The 15487-nt window shown below is 42.8% G+C and overlaps 1 protein-coding gene across 1 annotated transcript; it reads right to left on the reverse strand.

Moving 5' to 3' along the window:
• Positions 1-906: 906 nt before the first annotated feature.
• p2rx3b (purinergic receptor P2X, ligand-gated ion channel, 3b) lies at positions 907-13518 on the reverse strand. The gene is made up of 12 exons (XM_023953981.2): positions 13191-13518; positions 7653-7788; positions 7515-7586; positions 6666-6735; positions 6492-6585; positions 6273-6350; positions 6049-6190; positions 5629-5765; positions 5034-5127; positions 4862-4927; positions 3398-3475; positions 907-2152 (listed from the first exon to the last, which is right to left on the reverse strand). The coding sequence occupies exons 1-12, from the start codon at positions 13310-13312 to the stop codon at positions 2027-2029; spliced, it is 1215 nt and encodes a 404-aa protein (XP_023809749.1). The 5' UTR covers positions 13313-13518; the 3' UTR covers positions 907-2026.
• Positions 13519-15487: the final 1969 nt, after the last annotated feature.

Consider the following 15487-nt stretch of genomic DNA (forward strand, 5'->3'; position numbering starts at 1 on the left):
GTAAACTTGTTGCTCTATGCTGCTTCATGGTCTTACCCCCCTTCCCCTCCTATTATCACCCCCCTACCCCCCCTCTCTCTAACGTCCCTCTCTCTTCTTCCCTTCTTTCCTTTTCCGTCCGGTCCAACACCAAAGATTTTCAAACATGATTGAAATTAATAAAGTTTGGCCTCAATTACAAAAGGGGTTTATTCAGACATACCTTTGGTTTGTCTGAAGATTAATAACCCCTCTTGTTAAAGTAAAATATGTCCAACACAAGAGGCCCTCAGCTCTCATCTGTCTGCCCAGCTGTTGGACAGGACAAGTTAAAAAAAAAAAAAAAATAAGAAAAAAAAATACTTCATTATTTCTTCAATATTTTTCATATATTTCTTGCGACTTTAAAGTACGGTGATGGAGTCTGTGAAATATGACATTAAATTATCTTAATTTAATTAAGATCTTAATTTAACGAATTAAAGCACCAAAAACTAATTTATCTGCTACAAACACAAAACAAACTGATTCTCAAAGCAGTAGAAGCACCAACACAAAAAATAATGATTATAAATCAACAATATTAATCCATAATGTTATTTATAAAGACAGAATTCCTTGTACAAGATAAAACATGAATATTCAAAAATACTATATTTCATGATTTCTGTCTGAATACTGAGTCTGTTCTGCTGAAATGAACAGAATAAAGGTTTTTTCTCATTATAAATATGATTTTACTGAATATTTTTGGTCTTTTTTCTTTAGAACTAAAGGCAAAAATCACTTTCTGTCTGTCACTTTTCTTGGAAATTCTTTCTAATCTGATGGGATGAAGAGTTCCAGTGAATTCCTTCATCATGAAAGCTGCAAAGAATAAAGTCAAACAGAGAATTCTGCAGGCGTAACAAAAGGAAACAAATGTACTTTTCCCTTTATTTCTTTTTATTTTCTCATCACATTTACATTTCAAAAAGATCAGGAAATGGTATTTATCACGTTTTAAATTCCCATCTTTAACCCCTTTAATCCGTTTAATATATTTGTTCTGAATACATTTACTAATCATGGAGTATAAGACTGCTGGCTTAAATTCATGCTACATATCTGGGGATGAATGCTTCAGTCTGAACGGCTAAATGGGGTCATATGGGGTCATAAAAACAAAAATGTAAGTTCAGCAAGCCATCAGAGGAAATCTGGACCTTCGGGGTCGTGACAGGGGAAGCACATTGAGACCTGAACTCATCGGATCAAGCCCCTACCTCCCTGAAAACAGTGTGGTGGGGGCTGGATGATGTGGAGGCGGTTATGGTTTCAGTCAGAGAATCCTTTTTAAGGGGCGTGAAAAACATCATCCAGCAATGATGTCAATTATCTTTAATTTAATCTGTGTTTAAGGTTCCGGTCGGATCATCCAAACATCCAAAAGATGGTTCTGAACGGATCCAAAGCACGGAAAAGTCTCATAACTATGAGTGTGGATCCCGATGAGAACGATGTTCGAGGACAGCTGGACCTGAACCTGTTCAGTGTCTGTCACTACCTGCTGAAGGACTGTTTTCTGTGGGGTCAGGAGCGTTAAGATTAGAATCTTTTCCTGTTAAATAAATGAAACCGATCAATATTAAAAACAATCAAGTAAAGGCATCGACATTAAAAAAAAACTTTACAAACGTTTCATCTTGGAGGACAAATAACATTATTTACATTATTCAAACCAAATCAGCCGTTTCTGCTTCGCTGGATCAAACATTTATGCTCAGAGTTCCAGACGGTTCCAATAGAAAAATAAAGAACTTAAATAAATTGGAAATGAAAACCACAAAAAAGAACCGGTTCTGTCATGTTTCTGTAAACTTTATAAAAGGGATTTCACTGACACCCAAACTGTCACCATGCAGCGTCCGTCATGCTTCCGTCCCGATGGTCTGAGCTGCAGCGACGCCTTCAATCACAAATGACAAAAAGCTGGAGGTTTGGTTGCAGGACGTCCGGGACGTCTCTGCCGGACCAAACTTCAGACCACAGCTACGTTTCCGTGGATTCAGCTGTAGCGTCCCAGAGAAAAAGCTCCGGAGTCGCTGGACTTCAGAGGACTGGACTTTTGTCTGAGGGACATCTGGGAGAGGTACAAGCTGTCGTTCTCAAACTCCTCCGGGCTGTCGGACACCTGAGGGTCAGAGAGTCAGATGGAAAGAGGGTTTTTAGGGGGCCCTTCCCTCCATGGAAGGATCTCCACCACACAGCTGGACCGACTCTGGAAGCAAAGCTGGGAGGCACTGATATATTTCTACCTTTAGAACTGAGAATGCAAACAGGGCCAGAGGTTCTGACACCTAGGATGCAGATCCGGCAGATCCAGGAGATCCGGCAGATCCTGCCTCCTTTTCCCATCTCACTGAGTACAGAATCAACACTGTTCCCACAATCCAGGACTATATTTCTATTATTTTGTCCAATAAACACACAACCAGGTGGACCAACTGCATGAAAACATCCAAGCAACTTGAATCAAACACTGGATGATACCAGAATCCCTGCAGACTCAGACTTCCATCTGCTCCTTCCAGACCTTAGAGAGGAGTTTCCTCCTCCCTTCAATGAAAGGTGACGCTTCACAACGAAGGCGAGCGCAGAAGATGCAGACACCTGTGAAGGTTCATGAATCACCATGGAGACGTCAAGGCCGTTCCCATGTTTTTACCAGATTTAAAACCTCAGACACATGCACCTGTACCTGAGGGGGGGGGGGGGGGGGGGGGGGGGGGTCGGTGACCTGTACGGGGGGTGACCCTTACAGGTGCTGCATGTTGTAAGTGTATCATGCACACATCCACACAAACTACACTCTGATTGTCTGATTTCCTCATTTCTACAGTCAGGCTGCAGCGAGGAGCGTGCACGTATCACGTGAACACCACTAACGGGCTCCTTGCACAGGATTTGGGGGGGTTGAAAATATGACATGAGCTGTGCGACACGCCTGCATCTCGCCTGCTTCCCCCTCACGTGGTGTATAAGTGTTCACTACGACCCGTCGCCCACGGCAGGCCGGTATGCCTGCATGAACATGTTCCCTCTACGGGCTCACTGAGGGGTCACCAATCTTCATCTTTACTGGGGTCACCTGAGCCTCGTTCAGGTTTGACCATTTCTCCCCCACAGACAGACAGGCAGCCTTATCCACCTGTAAGGACCGCCGGGATGAAGAATGAAGTTATCACTGCATTCAGCTGTTCGTTCAATCGTTCCTTATTCCTCATGTATTTGATTCATTTCATTTGTAGATTGAAATACAGTGATGACAGAATCAAAACCACACAGCTTCAATGGATTGCTGGGATGTATATATGTCAAAAATAATTGTTATGATTGTTGTTGTTTTTTCTTGTTTTATGGAAACTTGACATTTTACCTCTTCAAATTTCTTGGCCTTATACTGCTCTGCCCCCTTCAGGAAGTTCAGAAGAATGATGTCGCAAAGAACCGTTCCCTGCAGAATCAAGACAAGAAAAGATGATATTCAACCTTCTGTGACCCAGAAATCCCAAAAGCCCTGTGTTCAGGATGTTTAAACAAGTTTGAGATAATCTTTACCTCATAGATTAGTTACCGTGTTTACAACTAGTAGGTCTTCTTCTCTTTTGTCGTTTGGCTCCTTCCTTTAGGTGTCACAGCAAATCATCTTCCTCCATCTTACCCTCACCATTGTCCTTGTTCACACCAACCAGCCTCATGTCCTCCTTCATCCATGACCCTCCTCTTTGTTCTTCCTCTCTTTCCATCTCCAACCTCATCATTCTTTCACTGACATCATCCTGGTTCCAACAACTCCAAACATCTCCATCTGCTTCCCTGCATGGATCTCCAGAACATCTATCATGATCTGTTCCTCTGATGGATCCATCCTGATCCCAAAGAGAACCTCAGCACCTTCATCTCTGCTCCCTGTAGCCTCACTGTTCCTCTCATTTACACATACCGGTAGATTCTGTCTGCTGCAGCTGACCTTCATTCCTCTCCTTTCCAGAACAAACCTCCACTTCTCTAGATAATAATAATGGATTCGATTTATCTCTGCTTTTCCAGACGCTCAAAGCGCTTACAATGTGTCCATTATTCACTCACTCCTCATCCATACTTGGTGATGACAGAGGAGTGGCTGCCAGTTCATGCCTACGGCCCCTCCGACTGTCACCGGGACATTCGTGCACGTGTCTTGCCCAAAGACACGACAGTTGACTGACCCTTTGATCTTTGGACGACCTACTCAACCACCTGAGCCACTGCCGCTCCGTAGATGTTACTCCATCTGCTTCCTGCTCTCACTACAGATCATGGTGTCATCTGCAAACATCATGGTCCACAGAGGTTCCTGTCCGACCTCATCTGTCAGTCTGTCCATCCATCACTATGGAAACAAGACGGAACTCAAAGCTGATCCTTGGTGTAGTCCCACCTACACCTGGAAATCCTTACAGAACATCTCAGCGCTGTCCTCCAGCTCTCATCCACATCCTGAACAACTCAAATATTCTTCTCTGTCAGTCCAGACTTCCTCATCGATCAGTTCTTCAAAGTTCTCCTTCCATCTTTCTATCACACTTGTGGAACCCTTCTTTACATTTCCATCCCTGTCCGTGGTCATCCTAACCAACAGCACCGGTGATGGTCGTTGTTACCCGAGTCTCCGCTGACCCCGATTGTGCCCCCTTGTGGTTGCATGTTACAGTTATAGGATACAGTTATATCCTCATGCTATAGTATCATTGATAATAGTATCATGACCTATATGGGACATTCAGTCAGAACCAGTGGCACACGTTTAAGAGTCTGATTATTATAAAATCACATGACAAAGAACAGCAGTAAGTCTCACCACTCCCACTGATGTGAAGGCTGCCACCATGTTGATGAGGGTGGGGATCATGTTGAACTTCCCTGCCTGCAAAGGAAGACCAGTGACCAACATCTACAGCCTCTGAACAGTTCAGATGTACAACAAAACCCTTCCTCTCATGACCCAAATATCTGTGAAAGTATGGACTCACGTTTCCATTGACGATCACATCAAACCTGATGGCGTAGGCTTTGATCAGAGTGCGATAGTCAGTTCCATTCTCCATCTTATAATATTTGGCAAACCTGCAACATCAAGAGACACTATGTCCAAAAAAAATAAACAATGTTTGAAATTTCTTAATATAAACATTTGTATATAAATGTATGTATACATGATCTATCCATCATTCATAATTGCATTAGATATGTGTAAAGACAAAGATGTAGGGGCATCCATCCATCCATCCATCCATCCATGAATCTTTCTGGGGTCACAGGGTTACTGGAGCCTATCCCAGATACTACTGGGGGAGGACGGGGTACACCCTGGACAAGTCACCCGTCTGACACAGGGTCACACAACCACTCACACATTCATGTTCACTCCATAGAAACTTCAATGAACCTACGAAACATGTCTTTGAGGAAACTGGAGCAAATCCACACATGCATGAGGAGAACATGTAAACTATGATTGTTTAAAGGAGCGGCAGAGCCTCATAACCCTGGTTAAAGTATGTATCTCAGAGGTCTGGTGGTGCTGCTTGATGTGATTGAGTTCTCCTGTGGAAGCACAGTGGATACCTGAAGTTGTATCCAGGTGAGACTTCGTTCTTCTGCGACATGGTGTCCAGCCGATTGAAAGAGTAGGAAGGTTTGCAATGCTCGTCTGACTTGTCCAGGTCACACATCCAGCTGATTTTTATCCCAATCACCCCTCCCTGGAAGACAAAGGGCCAGTTAACTCAACATCTACTCTGGAGCCATCAAACCCCCCCCCCTGACGCAGCCCACTCCAGATTCTCCAGAGAACTGCCTCAGGAGGTTAAACCTGGGTCCATATAGGATGAGTTGGGGTGAGAGTGTGTTGAACTGTTCGGCTCCCCCTATTTAAAGAACATTTGTAAACCAAGCCTGATCTTCAGCTGGGATTGTGTTGGAACACAAACATGATGGCACAAGAAAGTGAGGACCTAACGTCTTCTCAGATGAACTGTTTGGTACCTTGTCTGCCAGTTTGCTGAAGTCCTGGTCGGCGTAGTGGACCACATCTCCCACTCTGAAGATGGGGCAGTAGGTGTTGTTCACCTTATCAAAGTTACATTTTTTGATGTAGGTCCGGTTGATGGAGGGTAGAAAGTTTCCCCTGCGAAGGACCAAACACAGGTCAGGAGTTGTGACTGACAGCAGCACAGGCGTCCGGTTCTGGCTCGTGAAGACGGTCGTACTTGGTGTAGTTAAACTTTGGAAAACGGATGCTGTTCTTGATGAAGATGGTGAAGTTCTCCACCTCCATCATTGGTGTTCTGAGGAGACAAGAACACAAAGTGGAGCACATCATGTCCGTCCTGCTTCTGTTCTGTGGCAGCTTCATCTAAACTGCTGGTGTCCGCTCATCCCGAGGAGTTCGCCCCAAACGAGCCGGATGAGCAGCACCGGTTCCTCACATTTTTACTGTGTCGATCTCTGCAGGACACCAGCCTTTGATCTCGCAGGTCTTCTTGGTGTCGTTGAAGGAGACGCATCTGCCCGTGAGGATTCCTGCGTGGTGACAGACAAACACACCTGACCGTCTGACCGTGTGAAGATGAGGCCAGAGGACAGGCGGGGGGCAGTTTTACCGTAATCTCCGGGCTTGTTCCTTTGTGGGTTACAGTCGCTGTCGTTGTAACAGATCCACCTTTTCTCACTCTGGGACAAACACAAGCCAAGAATGAGATCATGAGTGAAATCTGCCTTTCCTTTTCATCACGTCTGGAGCTGTGAGCATCTGAACCCCTGAAACCTTCTCTACAGCTGTCAATCATATTTACATGTTAAGAACTGAGAAGCTGACAGATTTGATTTTGTTGAAAACGTCAGTTATCTTTAGGTGAATTTCGGTGACCGTGTTCCCGCCCCCCTTGTACGTTAAAACCATTTACTGTATGTAAGAACGGGACTGAGCGAGTGTGACATCATTCCAGCTCTAACCAACGACACACAGTCAGTAAGCAGTGATTGGTCTGAGTCTTTGTTTCTATGGCAACCATTCACACCAATCAGGAGCGAGCTTGTTGGATGACCACTCCCCAATCCACGTGAAAGCAGGCTAAATGAAATCTGTCAATCACATTTTTTGAACATTGGAAGTGGGGGGCAATAGGCTCCGCCTACTTCTATTGAAGCCTCTGATTGGTCAGTTTTATAATATAAAAAATATTATCATTTAAAAAAAAAGGAATCAGATCCAGAATGTTTATTCTGACCAATAAAATGACTGAGTAACAGCTGTTTCATTCTCCATAGAGGTCTTTGGATTTTCGCCTCTTGGAGACACTTCCTGTTTGGAACGCCAGGGGGGCGGGGTCACTCATAGATCTCACATACAGTCAATGGTTAAACTGAAGGTTTGATGACAGCTCAGCTTGAGGCTGGAAGTGGACTGAGAGTGAGGCTGTTCCTGAAGGTGGCGTGTGGCGGTGGCTGACCTCTGGACAGAGTCCTTGGACTTGGTTCTCCGTGGTGATGGTCTTGGTGATGATGCAGAACACAGACGCTCCCTGCAAACACAACCATGCCTCAGTCCTGAACAACATCCTGTGAAGGCTGATCAGAACCTCCAGTACCTGCGTGGGGGTGACGTAGTCGGCCACGTCCATGACCTGGCCGTTGTGGACTCCGAAACCTTTGACCTTGGTCATCACTGAGGACTCGATGGCCGTGTCTATTATCTGGTAGGCTTTCTCACAGAGAAACACCCACCTGAGACGCACACAGACGTGGAGAAAAGGTCACACTGGGATTTTATCCTCAATCTCCTTCAAAATGATTTTCTCCACCGTTGAAGGAAACCTCAGAGAAGTAGATGGTTCTGAATGTAGATCATGGACCGCAGAACCCTCCTACTTAAAATTTTTACTCCATAAAAACACAACAGGAAGTTTGGCTGTAACTCAAAATTAATTAATCTAATTGATCTATTTTTAATCGTAATTATCATTAAACTAGTAATTGCTGTGAAAATCCTCTTTTTTAATTAAATCAGTGACATTGTGGCAGAAAAGCTGCTATATGAAGCTTTTTTCAACCTTAGGTTAAAAGTCCAGAGTGCTCTAATTAAGAACATTTATAAAAACAGTAGGAACAATTTTCTTAATTCTTATGCTGACATAGTTTATTTCACAGTTTACCACAACAGCAGGAGAAGATATTAGTGATTTTATAGCTTCCTGTTTGGTGAATTTGATCTTTTTGGAGACTTGGATGAAGCAGAAAAGAAAGAAGAGGACGTTAGAAGGTGGAAATGAGGCTGGAGGAGAATTGAACTCCTCAGACAGTGGACTTTGTTTTATTTTAAACAAACTTTTGCTTCATCATCTGGACAAAACATGCTGGAAGAGACCAGCTGAAATGACGCTCTGTCAATTTTCTTATGACGATCACTTTCCTCAAAGAGAAATGAGCGAGAGAGAAGCAAGGTCACTGCAAGGGTTTTTTAGCCGTTACCATGACGACGCTTTGTGTCAAAAACCATTTAAACTTAGAAATAAAGCAGGAGTTCCAATAATTGATTTCATATCTATATTTTTCATAAATGGCCGTTGTTTGAGCGGGAAGAGACTCTTCATCATCCGGCATGGATGGACTTCATGGAAGCAACCGTCCAACCCAAAATGAGAAGAATGCCATAAAAAAAAATTGCTGTAATTAATTCACGCGATGAATTGACATCCCTGAGAGAAACTCCTTTCTGTTGGAGCTTTTAGGGAGAGTTGTCAGCTTGTTTCAGTGGACCGGCAGTAAAAATGTTTTCTGTATTTTGTCTAGTTTGGAGCAGAAATATACGGTGGCCCAGAAGGGTCACAACACAACACATTAACTTTACACACAACACACTAACTTTACACACAACACACTAACTTTACACACAACACACTAACTTTACACACAACACATTAACTTTACACACAACACACTAACTTTACACACAACACACTAACTTTACACACAACACACTAACTTTACACACAACACATTAACTTTACACACAACACACTAACTTTACACACAACACACTAACTTTACACACAACACATTAACTTTATACACAACACACTAACTTTATACACAACACATTAACTTTACACACAACACACTAACTTTACACACAACACACTAACTTTACACACAACACACTAACTTTACACACAACACATTAACTTTACACACAACACACTAACTTTACACACAACACACTAACTTTACACACAACACATTAACTTTATACACAACACACTAACTTTATACACAACACACTAACTTTACACACAACACACTAACTTTACACACAACACACTAACTTTACACACAACACATTAACTTTACACACAACACACTAACTTTACACACAACACACTAACTTTACACACAACACACTAACTTTACACACAACACACTAACTTTACACACAACACACTAACTTTACACACAACACACTAACTTTACACACAACACACTAACTTTACACACAACACATTAACTTTACACACAACACACTAACTTTACACACAACACACTAACTTTACACACAACACACTAACTTTACACACAACACATTAACTTTACACACAACACACTAACTTTACACACAACACACTAACTTTACACACAACACATTAACTTTATACACAACACACTAACTTTATACACAACACATTAACTTTACACACAACACACTAACTTTACACACAACACACTAACTTTACACACAACACACTAACTTTACACACAACACATTAACTTTACACACAACACACTAACTTTACACACAACACACTAACTTTACACACAACACATTAACTTTATACACAACACACTAACTTTATACACAACACACTAACTTTACACACAACACACTAACTTTACACACAACACACTAACTTTACACACAACACATTAACTTTACACACAACACACTAACTTTACACACAACACACTAACTTTACACACAACACACTAACTTTACACACAACACACTAACTTTACACACAACACACTAACTTTACACACAACACATTAACTTTACACACAACACACTAACTTTACACACAACACACTAACTTTACACACAACACACTAACTTTACACACAACACACTAACTTTACACACAACACATTAACTTTACACACAACACACTAACTTTACACACAACACACTAACTTTACACACAACACACTAACTTTACACACAACACACTAACTTTACACACAACACATTAACTTTATACACAACACACTAACTTTATACACAACACACTAACTTTACACACAACACACTAACTTTACACACAACACACTAACTTTACACACAACACATTAACTTTACACACAACACACTAACTTTACACACAACACACTAACTTTACACACAACACATTAACTTTACACACAACACACTAACTTTACACACAACACACTAACTTTACACACAACACACTAACTTTACACACAACACATTAACTTTACACACAACACACTAACTTTACACACAACACACTAACTTTACACACAACACACTAACTTTACACACAACACATTAACTTAACACACAACACATTAACTCACAACACAACACAATAACTCACAACACAACACAATAACTCACAACACAACACATTAACTCACAACACAACACAATAACTTACCTCACAACACATTAACTAACAACGGAAGTAAAGCAGCAATGGAAGTGCTTTTATTCTGAAATTTCTACTGGGCTGAGCAGCTAACTACCTAACAGAAAGTAATGTCACAGTGAGCTGTGGAGGGAGCTGCACGCGCGCTCCTCTCCTCTCCTTTTTTCCGCTCTGTCCTCTCACACAAGCACGTGCAGTCCCCAACACACACGCACACACAGGACGGAGCGGAAAAAAGGAGAGGAGAGGAGCGCGCGTGCAGCGACAGAGGGGGGTGTCAGAGCGGAGGGAGGAGTGTGTGTTCATATTGTGTGTGTTTAGAGGAAGGAGAACCGTAGTAAAGACAAAGTTTCTGGCAACACTGCTGCTAGCTTCTCTTGTAGCAATAACATGCTCCCTCCACAGCTCACTGTGACATTACTTTCTGTTAGGTAGTTAGCTGCTCAGCCCAGTAGAAATTTCAGAATAAAAGCACTTCAATTGCTGCTTTACTTCCGTTGTGAGTTAATGTGTTGTGAGGTAAGTTAATGTGTTGTGAGGTAAGTTAATGTGTTGTGTTGTGACCCTTCTGGGCCATGAGTTAATGTGTTGTGTTGTGAGTTAATGTGTTGTGTTGTGAGTTATTGTGTTGTGAGTTAATGTGTTGTGTTGTGAGTTAATGTGTTGTGAGGTAAGTTAATGTGTTGTGTTGTGACCCTTCTGGGCCATGAGTTAATGTGTTGTGTTGTGAGTTAATGTGTTGTGTTGTGAGTTATTGTGTTGTGTTGTGAGTTAATGTGTTGTGTGTTAAGTTAATGTGTTGTGTGTTAAGTTAATGTGTTGTGTGTAAAGTTAGTGTGTTGTGTGTAAAGTTAGTGTGTTGTGTATAAAGTTAATGTGTTGTGTGTAAAGTTAATGTGTTGTGTGTAAAGTTAGTGTGTTGTGTATAAAGTTAATGTGTTGTGTTGTGACCCTTCTGGGCCACCGTAGAAATATCTTATGAGACAAAACTAACTTCTTAGTAACTTTATGAAAGATGTAAAGACTTTGTTGACGACAATAAATCTAATTTCTTCTTAATTTTAACAAACATCTTATTGTCGTTTTAAGCTGTTCTGTAACTATAATGAAAAAGATGTAAATATTAAACATAAATGGGGTGAGACTTGAAATAATTCATGAAAATAAATTTCTTGGGGTTCTTATTGATGAGAAACTAAAGTGAAAGGACATGACAGACATCTAGAAGCTAAACTGTCCAGGAGCTTCTCTGCAGCTCTTTACTGTGCGTTCATTTCATCATATTTTTTCTATTGCACAGAAGTTTGGAGGAATAATTATGAATCAATCCTACGTTTACTTTCATTACTTCAAAAGGAGCCACACCAAGTGTAACGTGATCACACAACCACTTGTTTATCCTCAAAAGAACTCAAACTGTGTGATTTGGTAGAATACTAAACAGCTCAAATCATCTTCAAAGCAGAAAAAGACGTTAACCAAACAATATGCTGTTGCCTGTTGTGTGATTTGTGCAGATGTCAGTTTCCTGTTTGTGTTGCATAAATCAGCGTTGCCGCTCCTCCCAAAGCTCTCAGATACCATCAGTGTCTGCTGTCACCGTTTAGCGTTTGCCGTTTGGTTTTTGCCACCAAAGACAAGAAAAGGAAGATATATCCTTAAACTTAGGATGATTAGTAAAGAATTGAAAAAAAAATATTAAAGGTAAAAGGGTGTAAAGAAATACATACAATTACCAACATATTTCTCTGAAATCAGATCTGGTGTCAAGTGTTTTTTGTGTAAGAAACAGTGTTTTGTTCCCTCCTGGACAATATTTGAAGAGCAAAACTTGTCAAATTTTATATCTGAATCTGTGTTGCCTTTATATATTTTTAATTCAGTAACATTTTGGTGTGTTTGATCCTTCGTTTTAGTCTAAAAGTACATCATTTCTGCCTAATAAAGCAAACACAGCAGCAGTTTTGTGTAAAACTCAAATTTCTTTCTGTAGAGACATTTACTTAGATTCAAATCTACCACAGACGCGCCTGAAAAGAGGCGTTTTTATCCGAGTAATGTCATAAAATAAGAAATTCACTCAAATCCAGAATGTTTGGATTCTGCTGAACGGCTCTGATGTTCTGCAGAGGAAACAAACAGAAGAAGGTTTGGAGATTTTCTAACCGACATCTGCAAACTGACTTGAATAAAAATAGGTTTGTTCCATTTTTGATGTTTTTTGTCTCTTCAGCATTTAAACGTTTGACTCCTCTTGATGAGAAGCGCTTTATAAATAAAGGTTGATTGGATTTGAAGGCGACTCCTGACTGTTTCCTCTCTGAGTTCATCCTGAACCTCAGAGGAACACAAAGACATTCACGTCCTCGAAGCAGCAGAAGTTCTGCATCACCAGGGTCTGCAGTAAAGACCCCCACCTGACCGTCCTGGTAATGACCCCCCACCCCCCACAGGTGGGGCCACACTCACCCGATGAAGTAGGTGATGATGAGCAGCTGGACGACCCGGTTGATGATGCCGATGGTCCAGCTCTTCACCACCACAGACTTTGTGGTTTCGTAGGTGAAGAAGTTTTTGATGCACGACCACATTTCTGCAGAATCCAAAAACGTTGTCCTGTGGCGTCTGAAAGGGTTTTAAAAATCCTGGAGGGGGGAACCAAACGGGGACAGGCTGCCTCCTCTGATGTTTGAGGTCCAAACTGCTGGGCGAGTCTTCAGCAGATTCCCTCCGTCCGTCACTCTTCTGACATCATGGATGCAGACCGGCCGGCAGACGGACAGCTCTCCTCTGACTCGGGTCTCCGTCCAGCATCTAAAAGCCCCCGCAGCGCCCCTCCCTCCTGCTGCCAGCAGCTTTCAGAGTAAAAGCAGATTTGGGTCAAACCACCAAGGTCTGCTGCGATGGGAAGTACCAGACCTACACCCCCCTCTTCAACCTTTCAGGGTCTTCATCATCTTCTGGATTCTGCAAACTCAGATTAACCTGAGGAAGATGTCGGCAGGTTCCTGATGGTGAAGGTTTCCAGAAGGATGAGCACCAAAGAACCGATGAAAAACCTCCTCCTCTGAGTGTTTCAGAGTAGAAAACCTGTCGTTCGCCCCACAGACGTAGTTTACCTGGACCGTCCATCTCTGACGTCAACCGGGGGGGGGGGGCACTCTGTTGTTTCAAAAAATGGTGAAGTAAAAGAAATCCCCCAATTATGAAAAATGAGTTCAATTAAACGGCTCCTTACCCCCCCCCCCCCCCCCACCTCCACTTTGTGTTTATTTCTGATAGAACATAAAGCAAAGAACAGAAAAAGGTTTATTTAGTTGTTTCTAACCCATCAGTCATTACAAAGTGGTGCCTTTTCCCCTCCAGGGGTCATTCACAGCGTGAAATAGTATTAAGTGAAGTAGTATTTGTGCCACTCTGCCGTCAGTACCGAGCGTCATATCCGGATCTGATCTTCTGGTTCCTGATCCTGTTCTGACTCTGTTTGCCCGCCGCCTGCCCCGACTCTCGTCTGGATCCTGACCCCTCCAGGTTCCTCTCTGACGCTCCCACGCTCCTTATTGACCCCTGCTTGACCCAGATTTAGCTTTGTGGACTTTTTGCTGTGCTAAAAAACCCGCTGTTGAGGTTGAGGTTGGCTTACAGAGGCGTTCCAGATGACAGTTCAGAGAACCGTGGAGCGGCACGGATCCATGACACGGTTCTCAACCATGTCAGAGCACGGTTCTTATCCGTGTCTTAACTGTGATTCAGAGAACCATGAAGCGGTACAGATCTGCTATGATTGCTTCATTCTGTGCTCTGACATCGTACTAAACTGTGACAGAGCCCAGTTAACCGTGTTTTAACCACGCTCTGACACAGATGGGAATCATGCCGTACCGTTCCCATCACAGTTCTGAGGACTCTGGCGCGGCACGGCTCCGCTGTGAATGCTCCGGTTCCATCGCGCCTCATGGAGAGTATCCATGAATATTTAAGGGTTAAACATTCCAACTTGTTCTCTGAATATGTGAGGACAGCCGCTGGTGAACAGCTGGCAGAATGCAGCCGGATGAAGATCGTCTCATGACATCAACCGCATCCACCACAGAGGAGCCGGACCACAGAGTGGAAGATCATTTGTGTAAAAAGCTGCTGGAAGCCCAAAGCTCTCTGTGTTCGTCCTAATTCCACCATCAAAGCATCTCCAGCAGGTAGTGTTACCCGCTAACTCACTTATGGTGCTATTGAGACTGACTGACTGCCTCCATTAAGCCGCAGTCACTTAAGACGGGTCGATAACGGACCGCTGGTGGAGGAGAACCCAGGAAGACGTCAAACGTCTTTGTTTTCTTCCTGCAGACGAGGAGAGAACGTAACCCGACGAGGAACAAAGTCAGAGAGGAAAAGATGTGTCATGGAGATGAAGGGAATGAGGATGAATTGAAGTCTTTTGTCTGCTCTTCCATTAGCAGCTGAGGGGAAGAGGAAGCAGCTGTGGCGAGCGCTGACCACGGTCTCAGGAGGAGCCTGCAGGACACGCCAGCGCTTTCCGCCTGTCAATCTGCTCCGCTGCAGATTTGACCACGCACTGGTGTGTAAATGATTCCCAAAGGTTTCCTCCAGCTGTCAGGTCAGAGTAGAGCACTGGTTCTGGAAAACAATCCCATCTTCGTCCTGACGTCACAGCGCTCAACTGAAACCTTCCTGCTGTTCCTCGCTCGGTTACTTTACTTAATGACTAAGTTTAGATGCATTAAAACTCATTTTCTTATCTTCTCATC

This window comes from Oryzias latipes, chromosome 1 (genome assembly GCF_053564925.1).
Source record: "Oryzias latipes strain Hd-rR chromosome 1, Olatipes_Hd-rR_3.1".
Taxonomy (NCBI): Eukaryota; Metazoa; Chordata; class Actinopteri; order Beloniformes; family Adrianichthyidae; genus Oryzias; species Oryzias latipes.

Coding starts and splice junctions, on each gene's coding strand:
- p2rx3b (XM_023953981.2), bottom strand. CDS start 13,312: ATGTGGTCGTGCATCAAAAACTTCTTCACCTACGAAACCACAAAGTCT. Junction 7,789..13,190: donor ATCATCACCTACTTCATCGG/GTGAGTGTGGCC, acceptor TGTGCGTCTCAG/GTGGGTGTTTCTCTGTGAGA. Junction 7,587..7,652: donor ACTACGTCACCCCCACGCAG/GTACTGGAGGTT, acceptor TTGTGTTTGCAG/GGAGCGTCTGTGTTCTGCAT.